Raw genomic sequence first — 20,427 nt, 5'->3', positions numbered from 1 at the left:
TTGGGAGTCACTCTTACTGCGGAGGCAATTATTGGGGGTCACTCTTACTACAGTTCAGTGGAGGTGGGTGGGGCCAGGAGAGATTGACATTTAGTTCAATGGAGGTAAGCGGGAGCTGAGCGGGGCCAGGAGATACTTTCAGTTCATGCATCCTGCCATTATCGGGAGCGTGCACACAGAGGGAGGGGAGGTGCAGGGCATTGTGGGATTGCAGCACAACGGTGCCATCTTTGAATACTGCTTTCAACATCAGTTTACAAAGTAAGAAACAGACATTACAGCTAATATGCCTGACGTTTTGAACCCATGTATGCTGTGTTTTACAATGCTTAGTGAAAGGAAAGCATTATTATTATTAAAAAGTTTCACGCTGCGTGGCCGGACAACCCCTTTAAGTACACCTGTTTATCTATATGTATAAAATTAAGGAGTGTTTACACGGAATCGTTCAATGAAAAATTGCTGGATCGTTCAAATTTTAACTACAATTGTTCAGTGGAAATGCAGCCAATGTTCGAATGATGAACAAAAGTTCCCTCACTTATCGTTCATCATTCATTTCATCCAAGCATGAAAATCATTGTTGGCTTGTTCGCGAATCGTTTGGTTTAAATACTGATCGTCCTGTCGTTCTTATTCACTTATACAGTCAATGTGAATAACTGAACAATTTAGAAAGCTAACCATTTATCTGCCTGTATAAACAGGCTGCATAAGCGAACTCTGAAATTGTTCGCTTGCTCGAACGATAAATCATTCCATCTAAAAGCAGCCTTAGACATGTGGGTGTCATCATGTAATGTGGGATATCTTCCGTTTTAAAGAAAATCACAGACTAAATAAAAACAACTGTAAATACAGTGGCACACAAAGTATTATGGTTACTATCACTTTAAGAGGCACAATATGCTTAATAGTGTCAATGCTGAGATGAAGTACAGATTCCTGTTGTTTTCAGTACACACAAGATGGTACAGTGAACAGTAATAACTTTCTTTGCTGTTTGTCTCATAGAGACCATACCAATACTATGTTACTTCATACTATCTCACATCTATATATGGCGACAATCTCTCTCTCAGGCCCAGCTCTCAAGGGCTCCATCTCTCTGTTACAGTTCTGCGTAGTTCAAGGCTTTTACCTCTCTCAGGTTCCTCTTTTGTTATGTCTAGTGGGCAATCTTACTACAGGACTACTCTTCAGGTCCACTCCACATTGCTCACTCCAACAGCTGGGCAGCTTTTTTACATATGGGCCTTGACTCTCAAGAGCTCCCACCATACCACCCTTCACACTATCTACTCCACTCAGTACAGTCTTGTACAGGACTGTATCACCAGGCCACAACTCAGGCTTACAGGGCCACTAAACTTCCCTCCAGCTATCTTGCCGGGCCACAGGAACAAGGATTTCCCACAGACCCCCAACAGGACCTAACTACAGTTTTTTCCTGGGTTTGAGCTCAGTATTACTTGTCCTCTATACTGGTTCCCACACCAGGCTAACTTTTCCTATTAGGGCTGACGACACACTCCAGCCATCAGTGTTTAGGTGGCAGCCCATGTGGCATACTTCAAGAGTACTTCTTACATAACTTAGTGGGTGCACTCAGTTATCTTTTACAATTGGGTATATAATACATTTATATACCTGTTTAACATATAGCATATATCAAACTGATAAAGCCAAAACAGGGATGGAATGACCCAATATAAAATGATGATTTTACTTTTGCGTTAAGGACAAAAATGAATGGATTTTGACTTCCCAACTCCCACACTTTTTTCTGGTTACTACACAAGAAATCATTAAAAGAGGTTTTCCTCCTTAAAGGATTTTTTTTGATTAATACTGTGCTGTTAAATTCCTTACCATGATGGCGGAGCATCACTCTGGCGCCATGTCACATGGCCTGTGATGTCATGGGGTCTTCTGGCCCTGGTGACATCATGTAAAGAGTTCTCATGGGTTTCTAGTGTATTAGCCCAGGCCTGTTTATTGGACATCACTGACATACACAGAAATTGGCTGGAGGACAGGAGCGGCAGTGGGGGAGCAATGGGTGAGTATATTTTCTTTTTAGTATTTTAATTAATGTTGCCACTACCACCAATGTATATTATTTAGGAAAACCATTTGCAGGTTGCAAGCAGTGCAATATCCCTGTGCAATACAGTGGTTTTGGGTTCACAGCAATCATCGCAGCCAAACTCACTGTGCAGCCCTAACATTAACCACCTCCAGTCTGATTTTGGATTCAGAGTTTCCTAAAAGGCTTTTTTCTTTTTGCTGTTATACAACGGTGCCATCTGCTGGCTAAAGCCAGTTTCTGTGCGCCAGAGAGGCTCTGACAGCGGAGTTTCTGGAAATAGACGGTAAGAATACCCTGTTGGACGTCTTCTGACATTGGAGCTGTACAAGCTTCAATCCGAATGTAGAAAGATCTCAGACAGTGGATTGGAAAGGGTTAATGTTATACATAACTTAATAAAACTGTGACTATAATAATGTATTATTTTTATAAGCTATTTATTATATAGTTGTACCTTGTAGCTTTGCTGCCAGACTATGAAGGGGAATTCACTAGTGTCTTGGGACCAGTATTTACAAGGGAGAAGGAATCGTTTGTCCTGTGCTGTTCTGCTTCCTCCCGTCTTGAAAGACACAAGCCAAGTGTTCAGTGGTTAAGAGATGGTATGTATATACAAAAATATAAATGAATGAATAAATATAAAAAAATTACATGTATTTCATTTCAAAGTACATATATTTTCCTTTCACTTTTTGGTACCACCAAATCTCTTAAGGTCTCTTTGCTGTCTTAAGGTATGTTTACACAGGGCAAAAATGTTGCCAAATGTCCCCACTGGAAAATTCTGCAGAATTTCCGCATTCAAAACAGTCAAAATCTAGTGAGCACAGTGCCACAGGTCAGGTGATGGCTCTTCCACATCACTTGACCAGTGGCATTGCGCTCAGTACACGCCTCTGGGCACTGGGTGAAGGAGTGCGCTGGCAGCCAAATGCTTCAGAGTTAAACATTGTATACTCTGAAATCAGCTGTGGGTACGCAGCTGATTACAAAACAAAATCAGCACCAACTGTGTTTTGCATGCAGAAATGCTACAGAATTTTCTGCTGCAGACATGCCATAGCATTTCCGTCCCATGTAAACTCACCCTTAGGGCTTATTCAGACGACCGTATATCAGCCGGGTTTTCACGCCCAGCCGATATATGGTGTCCCTCTGTGCAGGGGGAGGAGGCTGGAAGAGCTGGGAGCAGTGCATTAAGCTCCTGCCCCCTCTCCGCCCCTCAACACTATTTACAAGGGCAGGGGTGGGGTGAGGCGGAGCTAAGTTCCAGGACTTAGCTCCGCCCTGTCCCGCCCCCTCCCTTTGCAAACAGTGGCAGGGGGCGGAGAAGGGGCACGAGCTTAGTGCACTGCTCCCGACTCTTCCAGCCTCCTCCCCCAGCACAGATGGACACCGTATATCGGCTGGGTGTGAAAACCCAGTCATCTGAATAAGCCCTTAGGGTTATATTTCACTCTGATATTTCCTTCACTTCCTATATTCTATTACTTGCATACTCATGTCATCTGCAACTTAAAATCATTTCCAGAATCCATCCTTTTCTCACTGTGGATGCATCAAACATGTATTGCTGCCAAATCTATTCTTGGCTTGATTTTAGCAACTCGTTACTAATTGCTCTTCCACTCCCTAAACTCTCCCCTCTCCAATCTATCCTGAATACAGCAGCCAGGTTTATCTTTTTGCCCAGCCGCTATGTTGATGCCTCCACCCTGTTAGCCACTGCATGGTTGTCCTTCCAATATAGAATGCAATTTAAACTCATCACTCTCATCCATAAACCTCTCCACAGTACTGTACTGCCCTATATCTCCTCCTTCATCTATGTCTACCACCCTGCATGTGCTCTCTGTTCTGATAAAGATCTTAAACCTTAAGTTCCTTTTTAATGCAAACCTCCCAATCCCATCTCCAAGATTTTTCCTTGCTGCACCAGCTCCCTAGACTGCACTACCCCAGACAGTCAGGTTAATTCCCAAAGCACATAGGGGATACAAGGGATGCAGTTGCACCCGGGCCCAGGAGCCTTAGGGGACCCATAAGGCCTCTCTTCTCTATATAGGGAGCCTAGTACTATGAATAAAGCATTAATTATAGTTGGGGGCCGTGTTACAGATTTTACATTGGGGCCCAAAAGCTTCAAGTTATGCCACTGCCAACGCCCACAGTTTTATGTGTGCTGTAAAAACACACCTTTTTAGGGAAACTTACTATATTCTCTTCCTAACTTTTTTTCCATTTATCATAGTTCTATGTTCACCTTGGAAATGTGACCTCCTTCATCCCACTGCATACACCCTAATTCACTTGATGTCTGCATATACACATATACTGGTGACTGGTTTATACTGCTTTATGTCTACTACTCTATTTATTTAACCCATTAAGGACCAAGCATCGTAAATTCACAACACTTGGTCCTGGGCTTTAATCCCGGCTGTTAGTAAAAATACGGTGTGGGATTAAAGCTCCTGCTCCTGTAAGCGCTGGTCAGGTCCTCGACTCTCAAGGACCCGGAGGAGAAGCAGTTTTTAATAGCTTCTGCCTTCTCACTTGCAGGCTACATAGCGCTCAATGAGTACTATGTAGTGAACAGAGAAAGCTGAAATGTCACTTCTACTATTTGATCCAGCGATCATGTGACCAAAGCATGCCTCCTGCCATGGCAGAGCTGCAGGGTCTTAGTACACCCAGATTAGCTTAGTGACTACTGTTAGTTATGTTTTCCCTTGTAACTGTGGCTCCTAGAGTTGCCCCAGTTACAGTGGAAAAGTGTAAAATAAAAAAATAAAAAAAACAATGTGAATGACCCCCAAAGGTCTTTTATGTTATAAAAATAAGTAAAAAAACACAAAATAAAATAATATATGAATTAAAAAGCCATGACCGACTGCCATTCCTCCATAAGCGCCCTGTAATCCGAGACTATACAAATTATATAGCAAACCGCCCAAAGCAAAATGAGAAACCCATTCCTTTACTTTATTTTAGCAAAAATATACTAATTTTAAAATGAAACAACTATACATTAAAATTTATTTTTAGCTTTACCCCTAATACAAATTAAAAAAGGAAAAAATCTTTGAAAAAAGATATAATAAAAATAGTCCTATTTGTCACACAAATAAACAGTAAGAATAATATTAGTAGCTGAGGAAAAATATGCAGTAAAACCACCACATGGGTAAAATCCCTAGAAAGAGTCTGCTCCTTTTGGACCAAAACACCCTGGTCTTTAAGGGGTTAAAAGATGGCTGGACCATTGTGCAGAACAAGCATAGTCTGTAAGCTCAGGAGCAGGGCCCTCCCTCCTACGGTATTGTTTAAACTGTCTATTGATTTAACCCCTTAATGCTACAGACTGTAAATTTACGTCCTGGCAGGGTTGTAGTTAATGCAACAGGACATAAACTCATATCCTGTGGATGGCACGGTTAAGGACTGAGTCCACGCCATCCCGTAGTGGGAGCTGGCTGTTGCTGACATCCAGCCTCCCGCTGCAACAACGGGGATCAGTAAGAACATTGATACCAACAGTTAACTCTTTAATGCAGATCACGGCATGTAAAGGGCTCACAGATGGAGCACGTTCCCTCTGTGACAACATCAGCCCTCACTGCTGTCCGAGCCTGCCATGGACTGTGATTGCTATGGTGAGCGATAATGCATTGCAATTACTGCAATGCAATATCATAGCGATCAAAGCTTTTCTGGTTCAAGTCCCCTACAGGGATATAAAACATGTAAAAACATAGAATGAAAATACTGTAAAAAAAAGTTTTTTGTGAACTTTCTCCATTGTATAAAAAAATATATAATTTTTTAAAACTCACAGATTTGGTATCATTGTATCCGTAGCTATACTGTACAATAAATTGAAGAAAATATTTATCCTGCATGACAAAGACTGTTTAAAAAAAGAAGAAACTGAGGCAAAACGCTGATTTTGTTCATTTTATATCCCAAAAAACTCAATAAAAGTCATCAGCCCCAAAATGGTACCAATTAAAACTACAGCACATCACGTGACAAGCAAACCTTCACAGAAATCCATCCATGGAGTTATGGGACTTTGAATAGAGCGATGTAAAAAATAATAATAATAATTTCTGTTAAAAAAAAATTATTATGCAAAAGTGGAGAAGCTAAAAAAAAATGTTTAGTATTGTCGTAATCATACCAACCTGCAGAAAAATAATTATCATGTCATTTGTGCTGCATGATTAACACTGCAAAAATGGTTGAATTGATGTTTTTTTTCTCCCAGTCCTCCTAAGAAAAAAAAAGTTTTAAAATACATTATATGTACCCCAAAATGGTACCAATAAAAACTCCAGTTTGCCACGCCAAACACAAGCCCTCATATGACCATATTGACAGAAAAATAAAAACATTTTGAAAGTGGAGATGAAAATCCGCAAAAATCATTGTGTCCTTATGGCCAAAATAGGCCATGTCCTTAAAGGGTTAATACTGCATGGTAGGTCTCATTTGATCTGAGCAATGTTACTAGAAACATTCTAGTCCTGTGAAAACACACATGTACTGTTATTTGTAACCAACAGGAAAACCAGTAAAAGAGACAGACAGGAAGAAGATAAACTGTGAAGGTTTTGAAGTGTCTTTAAGTGGGTCCCCAGCTTTCAAAGAAGATGAAGGCTTCTACACGATCTGTTTGCCCGCTGCATCCGGGCTTCTGGAACAAACTGCTTATATGTTTGTGAGAGGTGAGCTAAAATGGATTTATTCTTCTACAATTTTTCTGTTGCACTTATGTGACAATATGCCGTATTTTTCATGTTATAAGACACATCTGATAATACGATGCACCTAGGTTTTAGAGCAGGAAGACAGGAAAAAAATATTTTGAACTCCCCCAGACCAGAGAGGGAGGGAGGTATTACAGGAGGAATAAAGAGCAGTATTACCAACTCAGAATTAAATATATACCACTTGTCAACCTGTCATTCAGGGTCCAGAGAAAGCTGAGTATAAATAGTACTGGTGTATCTTGACACCACCAGAAAGTACTGGTGGAGTCAAGTTTGACAGGGGGGTGACGTTCCCTGTACGTGATTGGCTGCAGAGATGGATGGAATGCAGGTCCTGCCAGGGCACTAAGGAATAATGGGGAAAGCATACCACGCCCCCCGCTGCAGGCAGGCAGGTCTAGCTGCAAGGTCTTTCCATGGCGCCCGGCCAGAAGGCGTTCTAGCAAAAACATACCGCCGCCCCTGCACCACAGCGCTTTGCAGCTCCTTCCCGGGCAGTGACCTATTCACAGCATGGGGGGGGGGGGGGCCTCAGCAGGGACACCACAGCAGCATGAAGCAGCGTTCCCTGCCACCGCTTCAGCATGGAGGCCAAAGCAATGTGGGACACTGAGCGAAAGCTGGCAGCCGCAGAGGCGCGCATTGGGGCACTGGAAAGGGCGCTCACATCAGTTAATTAGCATGCAGGTCCCCCACTCCAGGCGCACATTGCCACATCGGAAAGGACATTCCCCGCTGCGCCACCCCCCTCTGTGTTAAAGGGCAGAGCGTTGTCAGCCTCAGGGAGTGCTGAGCAAGGGGAAGCGGCTTTGCCAGCAGCGGCCCCATTCCCCCGACATATATGTTTAGTAGAACGCACTCGGCTGCATGGAGCACACTGTGGTGGGGGTACACTGTATGGCCCAGCGCGTCGTTCCACAGCTGCACAACAGCAGGGTGTTGACAGCGGCAGGCCCGGGGGACAGGCAGCTTACAGTGGTGCAGTACAGGGAGTGCTCCTCAGTGACATCCCACGGCGTTTCAGGCAGAAAAAGGTTTTTGCCCCTTCTAGGACCTTCAGGTCTTGACCCAATCAGCAGCTAGGGGTGTGACAGGGGCGTTCCTCCATGGAACCCCTGTCAAACCACTAGCTTCCAGTGGTGTCAATATACACCAGTAACAGTATAAATATAATGATGATCTTATTACTTGTCACCCAGCTTTCCAGGAGCCCTGAATGCCATGTCTGACTAGTTATAGCAATGTATGTGCTATACATGCTTGCATAATGCAACTGGCATTCCAGATCCAGGAAGAGCTGAGTGACAATGTAATGATGACTCCATTAGTTGTCACACAGTTTCCCAGGAGCCCTGCATGGCATAATCATTATGGTGAGGTATGGGGGTATATATTTGTGCACAACTCTCCCCACAATTAAAATCCATGTTCCAGGGCCCCCAGGGTCTCGAATGCCATAGCATTGTGTAGTGCGTTCATGCTTTCCCATTCAAGTATGCTATTGTTTTAATAAAGGCCACTAGTACTGAGATATAGTGCTGGATGAGTCTTTTTGACTACATCCCGTATAACCCTTGTTACACTACAAGAGGTTGTGAAAAAGCTAATGGGTAATATCCCAGTGGTGGAAATCTGGGTACTCTTGAACAGATCACTCTTGTCAGAATTAGTATATATACCATGTATAGCTAACATTATTTTCTACTCATTGCTAAAATGGACAGTTTATGTAAGGACAAGTTGAAACAGTTTTTGCAAATGTAGTTAGGAAAGTCAAGTTGACAAATCCTCTTTGACAAAATGTCCAGACTTATTTATAGACAGTATTACACTGTTACCTTTTCACCGAGAGGTTTCTGAACCCAATCTGAAATCACGTTATCGTTTGCAAAAGATACGGCACAATACAAATGAAACTACTATGAGAACACACAGAATTTTTGCAGGGGAGAGTAGCCTGCGAGTTGTCAATTTCCCATAATCACTTATGAGCAAAATCCAGCTGTATAAGTATCCTGGCCTAGTACAAGTTATCATATGGGCAAATTCCTGGCTTATAGCAGATACTAAAATACTGTTATGTAAAGCTATCTTATTGTCTTCTCAACAGCACCAAACTGTCACACAATAGAGTTAACATATTTAACACCAATAAGCCACAGGTCAGGAGGGAAACAAAGCATACCATATAAGAATCAGCAACTCAACTATCATTCTTCCACAAATTTAAACCCTCCTTCTTATGGAGCGTTAAGTGCTCGGAAGTAGAAGTTCCTGTATGTACCAAATGGTAATGCTGTCCAGTTTAAACTAATTTTGTATGAGGACAAAATTTACATATCTCAAAGCACAGTCTTGCATTTTGCCTTAAGGCCCATTTACATGCGAGGATAATCTTTCAAATGATTGAAAGATTGAAAGTTTTAGCGATCTTTTTGCATAAAGTGTTAACGGCCATTGATGGCCATTAACATGTTATCATCTTCATTTGCATGTAAAAGGGCCTCCAGGAGCTGTTTACAGAGCCCAAAGTATGGTTAATCACATGTCCAGCTCTGTGCACAGCTGCATTGTTCGTTGTCTGTGCAGGCGTCAGCAGAATACAATGTTACTGCCCACTCCCGTGGAGATAACAGCCTGTGGTCTACTGATAGATAAAGGCCCATTTAGACAAATGTCAGGCAAGCAATGCCCAACACTCATCCCCACATGTACTCCTTCCTGTGCTGCTGCATGGGAGCTAGCTTCACTGGCTCACAGCAGGGCAGCTGGAGGAGATTTCCCTCCGCTCGCTCCCCCGTCCCTCTCCATTGACTTAACATAGCAGCCTTTCAATACTAAATGGCTGCTATTTACGCTGAGCAATTATAGTTTAGCTCATCGTCCATCGTTTATGCAGCCAGCGATACTAGCTCCCGTGCAACAGCACGGAAGCAAGTGTATGCGGGGGATGAGTGTCGGGCATAGTTTGCTCGACATTCGGCCCGTCAAAATGGGCCTTAAAGCAAACTGCGTTATTTCCAGTAGCTGAACGATGAATTTTAAGTTTACCTTAAAATCATCGTCCAAACAAAAAGTGCCCAATGCCCGCATTTACATGTAACGATTATCTCTCAAATTCGGTCGTTGAATGAATTTTGAGCGATAATCGTTGCAAATGGGCCTTCAGCCATGGTCTGTCCCAGGGGTGTTCAACTAGTTTTACTGGGTCTGTGGTCAGGTGAAGGTCTGAACTGAACAACTGTAAAAGACCTTTCACACATGCGCAATATTTTAGCAAGATGCACCAGGGGCTTCTTCAGATTGCCAGGATTTCTTCCCGTTTTGCTTCACGGCCGCAAAACAGTACGGAATGAAAGCATTGATTGGTTTTGTTTGCACTAGCAGGATTCTGGCATGTTAATATTATTTGGGAAAGATAGGGCAGGACCTATCTTCTTGCTTTTTTTTTTTTTTTTCAAACTCACACGCAATAATGAGGAATTTGATATAGTCAAAAAGAAAAAATCCTGGTTCATGCGCTAATATGCTCCATATCTGCGAACGTATTAGTGCATGTGCCCATCTGTTTAAGCCCTAACGGTCTATGTTTAAATGGCAATATTCACAGGCGTATTTACACAGTGTATTACGCAAGTAATTTACAATGCCGAAACCTCATTCATTTTTATTGGAGTATTCAGACCTGCATTTTTCACGCATGTGAAAAAAAAAAAAGCAGTATGTTCTATTTTGGTCCATATATATATGGACCAAAATAGCCCATTTAAGTCCATTGGATTGCGTAAATATGTAGTGAATATGCATAATACATGTGTATTTACTACGTATTTAGGCATGAAATCAATGGGACCTACTTAAGTTTTTTGGGGGTGCATAAAAAACAGAGAATATGCGCACAAAAAAATGCAAGCAGGCCCAGATACGCAGAATTTCTTTCCATGAATACACTGTGCATTCACGGAGAAAACTAAGTATGCCATGTGAATGGGCCCTTAATGGTATATTTACACAGAACCTGCGTCGCTGCAGAAATCCAATACTGTGCCACAGACTTCTGCTGCAGTGTTGCACTTCACCGCCATATGGATATAGCAGTATCCATGTGTGGATTTCCCAACACAAATTCAGTTTCAGGGCTCATTCAAACAAGCGAATTTTTCATGTATTATAGGCGAGGGAAAAAAAACGCACATCACATGTAGAAAAAATCGTGTGACTGGGTCCATTTGCACTCACATGTCCAGGTGCAATTTTTTCTGCTTCTAAAATGGACATGTGACCGATTTTATTGGAAAGCATTGGTTTTAATAAATCCATTATGAAAACGCGCTTATACATGCGTGACAAATTCGCTCGTCTGACTGAGCCCTCACAAAGTGACATTTCACTTCTTTTTCTGTGCACTCAAATTTGAAACATGCATGTAAAAAAAACTTGCACTGTATAGAGTACATAGCAGATTTATATTAACCACCCCCAACTGGCACATTAAATTTGTTAAAACTCTCCCGAAAACGTCTCTTTTTTTTATTGTGGATTTAGAATTTATGTTTCATATAAATATATTTGGTGCAGAACTAATAGTCTCCTGAAAGGGTTTGTCCAAGTTAGGGAAAAATGCGCCGAAGCATAGCCATTGATTTTCAATGGATTCCCAAAGAAGGGAAAGAGCTATCATTGTGTCAAAACTTCCATCCCATATGCCTATTGAATGTGGATGCTAAAATATTGGTGATGAGATTATCCCCTTATCTTAATGAGGTTATTCACAGAGATCAGGTGGGATTCTTGAAGCTTCTGGGCCCCAATGCAAAACCTGTAACAGGGCCCCCAACTATAATGCTTTACTCCTAGTACTGGGTTCCCTATATGGAGAAGAGAGGCCTTATGGGCCCTCTAAGACTCCTGGGCCCGGGTGCAACCGCATCCCCTGCATCACCTATAGTTACTCCAGTGTTCATGCCTTTGAGATTAGTATGTGATAATACTACCAGAGCTATTGACCTAATTTATAAAGCCACCAGTACCAAAGTCCCCATGCTTTTGTATCCACTAACACTGATAAAGTGTTCGATCAGGTTAATTGGGACTTCATATTTGAAACCCTTAAATATCTGGGTTTAGGTAAGCTGCAGTCTCTATTCAAATCCTTTGGTTCAAGTAAATGGTCATTTCTCTTCTCCTATTTCAGTTTTTAGTGGATCACGTCAGGGATGTTCTTTATCACCTCTTCTTTTTATTTTATGCTAGAATCATTCCAAAATTTGTTCCCACCCAGATATTAGGGACAGGTGGGGTTATGAAAAAAACGCAGCCTATGCAGATTACCTTTGCTTTCTTACATCCCGACAGATCTCCCTCCCTTATATTATGTTGGAGCTATGCCATTATGCTGCTCCTTCCAAATTTAAAGTTAACCATTAAAAAATCACGGGCACTTAATATCACATTACCAACATCTTTAACATCTAACTTGACCCGTGCGTTTTCATTTCTAACGCCTCTTTCAAATAGCCATAGGCGTTTTTACGTGCACCCGCCGGCGACATAAAAACACAAAAACGGGCGCGCAAACCTAACGTTTGCTCGCCTGTTCAGACGGCGCATATATGCCGAGGCTGCAATGCCTTTGCCTCACCCTCTGCGGCTCACCTCCTCTCTCCCCTCCCTCCAGCTGTTTGCAATGGGAGTCGGCGGGGGCAGAGCTAGTAAGCACTCACCCCTTGTCCGCAGCCAGCAATGGGAGGGGGCAGAGCGCCCAACGATATAATTCCCCGGCCGGACGCTTTTACGCCGCCGGAATACAGTCATGTGATCTGATGTATTGGAATCTAATGCATCAGATCGTAGCATTTATTGGCCGGCCGTGAAAATGGCGGCCAATATATGCTCATGTGAAAGAGCTCTCAGACTGCCTTCACACTTGCGAGAAAATCCCGATATTTTTGTGCGATGTGAAAACGCAGAATTATGAAACCCATGCTTTTCAATTACTTCATTCCCATTTGTGATGTTTTCTCTCATGCAATGTTGCGAAATTGAGAAATCGCTGCCTGCCTTATCTTTCTGCTTTTGCGATTTTAATTTTTTTTCTTATTACCCATGTTTCCCTATGGAGCCAACATTTTAACATTAGGGAACTCCTATCGTGCAAGAAAATTGCAAGCGGCAGTGATGCGAGATTATTTGTCAGGAAAAAGCATCAATATTGCAATCACCAGTGTGAACGAGCCGTGAGTCAATAAACATAGAATTTATAATATATACGGTCAAGAGGTATGGAGACGCCTGAGTAAAACCACGAAAACAGTGGTTGACAACGCCATCCGGTGTGTGGCCTGTTGCTCTGGAGAAGGGGGGAAATCTGAGAGTCGTGGTGTCCAATATGGCAGCCATTTTGAAAGTCACCATCCTAGAACCAAGTTGATATTTTTAAATGGGAAGGAGTGCATGTGACCTTTATTCCTGCCAAAGTTATCAATTTTTCCATGACAAATAACACAATGACAACCCACTACAAGATATGGTCAATGTGTTCCCCGTTGTTTCGAATTGTCAAAGCTATCCTCCTCTCCCATTCAGAAAGCACTGAGAGCAACATCTCAGCAAACATGCTTGCACAAGCGTCCAACTTCCACTGTTGCATGTGTGCCACACTCTGGATTTTCACTGTGTAAACCCTGGACTTGACATCAACCCCCAGGTAGAAGTCCAAGGGTGTGAGATCCTGCGAGCACTGAGGACCACTCTAATGGGCCATAATGGCCAATCCACTTCCCCGGAAACTGTTTATCCCAAAACTTGCAGATATCATGTCCATAATGTGGGGGGGACACCATTCGTCTGGAAGAACACTGGGAATGTGCCATCTTGATTACACCATTTCAGGAACTTTGTTACATAACAATTGCAGATGCTTGGCAGCATATTACTGTTGATGAAGAATGGACCCACTATCTTCATACCCCACACATTGCATTACACCATGGCTTTCTGTGCGCCAACCATCCTGAATGGATCTGTCCAGTGTGGGTTTGTGTCAGACCAGTAGCAAAGGTTGTCTTTGTTCGCCTCCCCATTCACTTAAAAGTTTGCTTCATCACTAAACAATACCATCTTTGTGAAATCTGGGTCCTGTGACACCCATTCCACAAATTCAATACAGCGATCGAGATCATACTCATTAAAGTGATGCAGCAACTCAATCTTGTATGGAAGCCATTTATGTGTTGCCAGTATCCACCCAATAGTCATTCAACTTACCTCACGCTCATGTGACAGATGTCGGATGCTACAATGTGGCCTCTTGCAGATAGACTCCAGGACAGCAATTGCTGTTGCTTTATCTGTGGCAATTTTGTTATATACACTTTTTGGCAGGTCCAACACAGAACCTGTTTGGAGAAATTTGGCAAGCAATTTGCCAACTGTGCCACGGTAGATGGGCGGTCTGTTAGGATGCTGACCGTTAAAATCCACTGCAATACTGCACTCCCCGAAAATCGGCACATCTCTGCTCTCTCCTTGCATGTTAATCTTGCAGCCATATCTGTGTTTGTAACAAAGAGAAAATTGATAATAACTTTACAATGTATTGCTATTGAAGCACATTTCATTTTAATACATTACTGCTAAGCTAATTACTGTTATCTCAATTATTCTTGCCAAGATGCTGAACCAAATAAGGCTGGAGTACCTGGATCTCCTCTCTGTGTACAGTGCAATGACATCCAGAAAGACTGTCTACTCTTGTCCTGGACTCCTCCAAGTGATGACAGAGGAAGCCCCGTAATTGGCTACTTTATTGAGAGGCAAGTGCATTGAAAAAAAAGGAATATGGCTTAGGGATCAGTCAGATGAGCGTTTTTTTCACACATGTATAGGTGCGTTTAAAAGATGGCTCTGTTAGAACCAATGCCTTCCAATGAAAGCGTCACATGTCCATTTTTTTATAAGCGCTAAAAATTCACACCTGAAAAAAATAGGACGTTTTTCGCTTCGCACGAAAATGCAGTTTTCGTGCTAAGCGATGCAACTTTGACAGTAGGCAATCCTACTGTCAAAGCCCTTTAATATACTCTAGCTGCAGGGGGAAAAAAACATCACCTGGAAGCTCTGTCATCTCTGGCGCATGTTCTCCATGGGTCCGCGGCACTCTTCTTCTTCATTTTCTTCTGGCCAGGGATTGGAAAATCCCTGTCTCCTGGAAGCACTGCCTCTGATTGGCTGAGCGCTTTGACCAATTTTGGCTGAAAGGCAGCGCTTCCAGAACAGGGGAGAAGACGCGTCTGATCCAAACAGCGCTTCTGGGTGATGTATTATTAATATTTTTTTAACTGCAGCTAGGGGTTCTTTTCAGGGAAGGGCTTATATTTTAAGCCCCCCTCCCTCCTGAAAATCCCTGCGGAGGTTGCCTTCATCCGATTCCTTTCAATGTAGCAGCAGCAGCGCCGGCCCCATTGAAAGCAATGGGATAGCAATCATAGCATTGTTCTTTTCTACCACAGCTGTGCCACAAATGTCACAGATCGGACTCCTCTGCCTCTACAGCTGTAGCAAGGGATTCCTTCATTCCCATGGGGAATTCCCTCATCACTGAACACTGTGACAGTGTTGTCACAGTGTTCAGTGATGAGGGGACTCCCCACAGGGATGAAGGAATCCCCTACCACAGCTGTCACAGCAGTAGCAGGGGAGTGTGATCTTCTTTCATTGTTTTCAATGGGGCTGGTGCTGCTGCCGCTGGCCCCATTGAGATCAAGGTGAAGCTGTCACATCCAGGGGTTTCACATCCAAGGAATGTGACAGCTGCAGCAGGGAATAGCAATCCTCTCCCATTGCTTTCAATGGGGCTGCACTATTTATTTGCTAATTTTACTATTGTGTGACTGCACAACAAGTGCAAATTAAAAATGCATCTAAAGCTCCGGTGACACATTTTTTTTATAAATACGTTCTGCGTTTTTTTTTCACGCACCTATTCATGTGTGAAAAAAACGCTCGTTTGACTAAGCCCTAAGGGTGGTTTCACATCTGCTTCAGTGCGTCTGGCCCGGAAGTTCCATCCCAGATGTGGCTGAAAAAAAACGAAGAGAAAGTACTGCATGCAGTGCTTTTTTTTTTGCCCAAAAGCCGGCCAGCTGTGTGGAAAGTGAGGAGACCTCATTATCATCAAAATTCCAGAGACGGTACTGTTCAGGTATGGGGATTCCCCTTTCCTGCTCCCCAAATGGAGCAAGAAAGCAGAATCCCCACTGCAGATGTGAAAGCACCATAACTACTGTATAAGCTAATGTTACATAAACATGTAGTAACAATAATAATATTATTATAACAAGAAGAACATATGCATAGTCTCAGCCAACTAGTTTTCAGAGATGGGACACATTTGACAATGCCTACATGTAAATAACTATTAGGATAATTTAAAGCCATTTAGGCCGGCTGTCCACGGGTGATGCAGTATCCCACGGCGAAGCTCTGCCTGGGAGCAGGAGCAATGCTATGGGAAGCATCAGCCGGCGTGATTTACCGCCGGCGAATAAACTGCCTTGGACAGGAGGCCTTAAGGGCCTATCTTGGTTGTCCTTTAAGCCATTTAAATAGACACTGTTCCTTCAACAAACTATCAATAATAATCTTTATTAGATTATTATAGCTCCAACTTATTCTGCAGCGCTTTCAAGCATGGGAGAACACAAATACAACAGATTACATGTGATATGCAATCAGTTTGAAACTAAGGGTTGAGGGTGATACAGGAGGTACAGGAGGGGAAGGGGGGAGATAAGGCAGGGGGAACTTTGCATAATTCAATAGTACAAGCAAATATAAGAATCTTTGTAATATCTCTTATTAAGGAAAATGCTTATGTCCCCAATTATGAGCCATTTTTCCTCCCACAAGCCTTCTGTTCTGATTATTCTTTCTGAAAAATCTGTTCTGAGTGACTAGATGGATTATCAGCTCACTATGCTGGTTCCAAACTAATAAAAATGACTTAAGAGACAAATGAAAATTGTAGTGTCCAAATTTGAATACACATATAATTACTGCTATAATAATAAAAAATAATAATAGAGTGTATTATACATGACATCTGCACATCCACAGTGCAGCCCCCCTTCTCCTCAGTATAAGGTTCTGTTAAGATATCTCCATTTTTCTGTTCCGATACAGAATAGAAGAAAGAAAATAAAACAGCATGCCGAATCTATCAAAATGATAAACATCGGCGATGCCTGCCAGAACCTATTGACTAGAATGGGTTCCGTCTGGTTTTCGTCATGGTTTCCATAATTTTAATGGAAAAAATAGCACAGCATTCCACTCTACTTTTTCTGGAATTTTATAGGGAGCTAGAGATGAGCGAGCACCAAAATGCTCGGGTGCTCGTTACTCGGGACAAAATTATCGCGATGCTCGAGGGTTCGTTTCGAGTAACGAACCCCATTGAAGTCAATGGGCGACTCGAGCATTTTTGTATATCGCCGATGCTCGCTAAGGTTTTCATTTGTGAAAATCTGGGCAATTCAAGAAAGTGATGGGAACGACACAGCAACGGATAGGGCAGGTGAGGGGCTACATGTTGGGCTGCATCTCAAGTTCCCAGGTCCCACTATTAAGCCACAATAGCGGCAAGAGTGCCCCCCCCCCCCCAACAACTTTTACTTCTGAAAAGCCCTCATTAGCAATGCATACCTTAGCTAAGCACCACACTACCTCCAACAAAGCACAATCACTGCCTGCATGACACTCCGCTGCCACTTCTCCTGGGTTACATGCTGACCAACCACCCCCCCACCCTCGCACCACCCAGTGTCCACAGCGCACACCAAACTGTCCCTGCCCAGCCTTCAACTGCCCTCATGCCACGCCACACTCATGTCTATTTATAAGTGCGTCTGCCATGAGGAGGAACCGCAGGCACACACTGCAGAGGGTTGGCACGGCTAGGCAGCGACCCTCTTTAAAAGGGGCGATAGCCCACAATGCTGTACAGAAGCAATGAGAAATCCAATCCTGTGCCACCTCCATCTGGAGCTGCACACGTGGGCATAGCAATGGGGAACCTATGTGCCACACACTATTCATTCTGTCAAGGTGTCTGCATGCCCCAGTCAGACCGCGTTTTTTTATAAATAGTCACAGGCAGGTACAACTCCGCAATGGGAATTCCGTGTGCACCCACAGCATGGGTGGCTCCCTGGAACCCACCGGCGGTACATAAATATATCCCATTGCAGTGCCCATCACAGCTGAGGTAATGTCATGTTAAACGCAGGTGGGCTTCGGCCCACACTGCATGCCCCAGTCAGACTGGGGTTCTTTAGAAGTGGACACATGCAGTTACAACTCCCTGTGGACCGACAGCATGGGTGGGTGCCAGGAAGCCACCGGCGGTACATAAATATATCCCATTGCATTGCCCATCACAGCTGAGGTAATGTCGTGCTTAATGCAGGTGGGCTTCGGCCCACACTGCATACCCCAGTCAGACTGGGGTTCTTTAGAAGTGGACACATGCAGTTACAACTCCCTGTGGACCGACAGCATGGGTGGGTGCCAGGAAGCCACCGGTGGTACATAAATATATCCCATTGCAGTGCCCAACACAGCTGATGTAACGTCAGCTGTAATGCAGGTGGGCTAAAAATTAATTTGATTACACTGTAGGCGAGGGCCCCCAAAAATTGGTGTACCAACAGTACTAATGTACCTCAGAAAAATTGCCCATGCCCAACCAAGAGGGCAGGTGAAACCCATTAATCGCTTTGGTTAATGTGGCTTAATTGGTAACTAGGCCTGGAGGCAGCCCAGTTAAAAGAAAAATTGGTTGAGGTGAAAGTTTCAACGCTTTAATGAGCATTGAAACGTATAAAAATTGTTTACAAAAATTATATGACTGAGCCTTGTGGGCCTAAGAAAAATTGCCCGTTCGGCGTGATTACGTGAGGTTTCAGGAGGAGGAGCAGGAGGAGGAGGAGGAATATTATACACAGATTGATGAAGCAGAAAGGTCCCCGTTTTTGATGGTGATAGAGAACGATGCTTCCATCTGCGGGTGCAGCCTACGTATTGCTTATGTATCGCTGCTGTCCGCTGGTGAAGAAGAGAAGTCTGGGGAAATCCAGGCTTTGTTCATCTTGATGAGTGTAAGCCTGTCGGCACTGTCGGTTGACAGGTGGGTACGCTTATCCGTGATGATTCCCCCAGCCGCACTAAACACACTCTCTGACAAGACGCTAGCCGCAGGACAAGCAAGCACCTCCAGGGCATACAGCGCTAGTTCAGGCCACGTGTCCAGCTTCGACACCCAGTGGTTGTAGGGGGCAGAGGCGTCACCGAGGACGGTCGTGCGATCGGCTACGTACTCCCTCACCATCCTTTTACAGTGCTCCTTGGACCTTGGCAGTAACCGCGTTGGTGAGGGAGCGTACAATGTTGCGGGAGACGTGGTCGTGCAGGGCTGGGACGGCACATTGGGAAAAGTAGTGGCAACTGGGAACCGAGTAGCGTGGGGCCGCCGCCGCCATCATGTTTTTGAAAGCCTCCGTTTCCACAAGCCTATACGGCAGCATCTCCAGGCTGATCAATTTGGCAATGTGCACGTTTAACGCTTGAGCGTGCGGGTGCGTGGCGGCATAATTGCGCTTGCGCTCAAACAGTGGCGCTAGCGACATCCGGATGCTGCGCTGAGAGACATTGCTGGATGGGGCCGAGGACAGCGAAGGTGAGGGTGTGGGTGCAGGCCAGGAGACGGTAGTGCCTGTGTCCTCAGAGGGGGGTTGGATCTCAGTGGCAGGTTGGGGCACAGGGGGAGAGGCAGTGGTGCAAACCGGAGGCGGTAAATGGCCTTCGTCCCACCTTGTGGGGTGCTTGGCCATCATATGCCTGCGCATGCTGGTGGTGGTGGCTCCCCAGCTGATCTTGGCGCGACAAAGGTTGCACACCACTGTTCGTCGGTCGTCAGGCGTCTCTGTGAAAAACTGCCACACCGTAGAGCACCTTGACCTCTGCAAGGTGGCATGGCGCGAGGGGGCGCTTTGGGAAACAGTTGGTGGATTATTCAGTCTGGCCCTGCATCTACCCCTGGCCACCGCACTGGCTCGGCCTGTGCCCACACCCTGACTTGGGCCTCCGCGTCCTCGCCCGCGTCCACGTCCTATAGGCCTACCCCTACCCCTCAGCATGGTGTATTACCAGTAGTGCAGAAACAGAACGCTGTAATTAAATGTGCCGCTTATTGGCCTGTGGTTGGAGGCTGACTTCGCTTACGGAACGCCAGGAAATAATTTTGCGCAAGTACACACTTAGCTGGCTGCGTATGAATTAGGAGGACTACTACACCCAGCACAGACCCAGAACACTGAGGACAGTCACAGGCAGCCCAAATAGATTTTTTTCCCCAAATGTTTTGGCAAAGGCCCACTGCCTATATTCAATAAATATATCTCTTCTCTCTCTGCGTCACCGCTACTGGCCCTGGAGTATGTCAAATAACTGCAGAGTGTTGCACTGTGGACTGGAATACAGCGGTGATTTAACAGCCAACAC

The 20,427-nt window shown here is 44.2% G+C and overlaps 1 protein-coding gene across 2 annotated transcripts in view; it reads left to right on the top strand.

Annotated features, from left to right (window-relative positions):
- Window positions 1-20,427, top strand: part of MYOM3 (myomesin 3) — a 129,812-nt gene that overhangs the window by 44,646 nt on the left and 64,739 nt on the right. For both annotated transcript variants that reach the window (XM_066575073.1, XM_066575074.1), the window contains 3 exons: window positions 2,554-2,694; window positions 6,661-6,822; window positions 14,540-14,681. In XM_066575073.1, the coding sequence (XP_066431170.1) occupies window positions 2,554-2,694; window positions 6,661-6,822; window positions 14,540-14,681 (445 nt within the window). The remainder of the gene's footprint in view (window positions 1-2,553; window positions 2,695-6,660; window positions 6,823-14,539; window positions 14,682-20,427) is intronic.

Source organism: Eleutherodactylus coqui, chromosome 1 (genome assembly GCF_035609145.1).
Source record: "Eleutherodactylus coqui strain aEleCoq1 chromosome 1, aEleCoq1.hap1, whole genome shotgun sequence".
NCBI classification, from domain to species: domain Eukaryota; kingdom Metazoa; phylum Chordata; class Amphibia; order Anura; family Eleutherodactylidae; genus Eleutherodactylus; species Eleutherodactylus coqui.
This window is presented reverse-complemented; position numbering and strand designations above follow the sequence as displayed.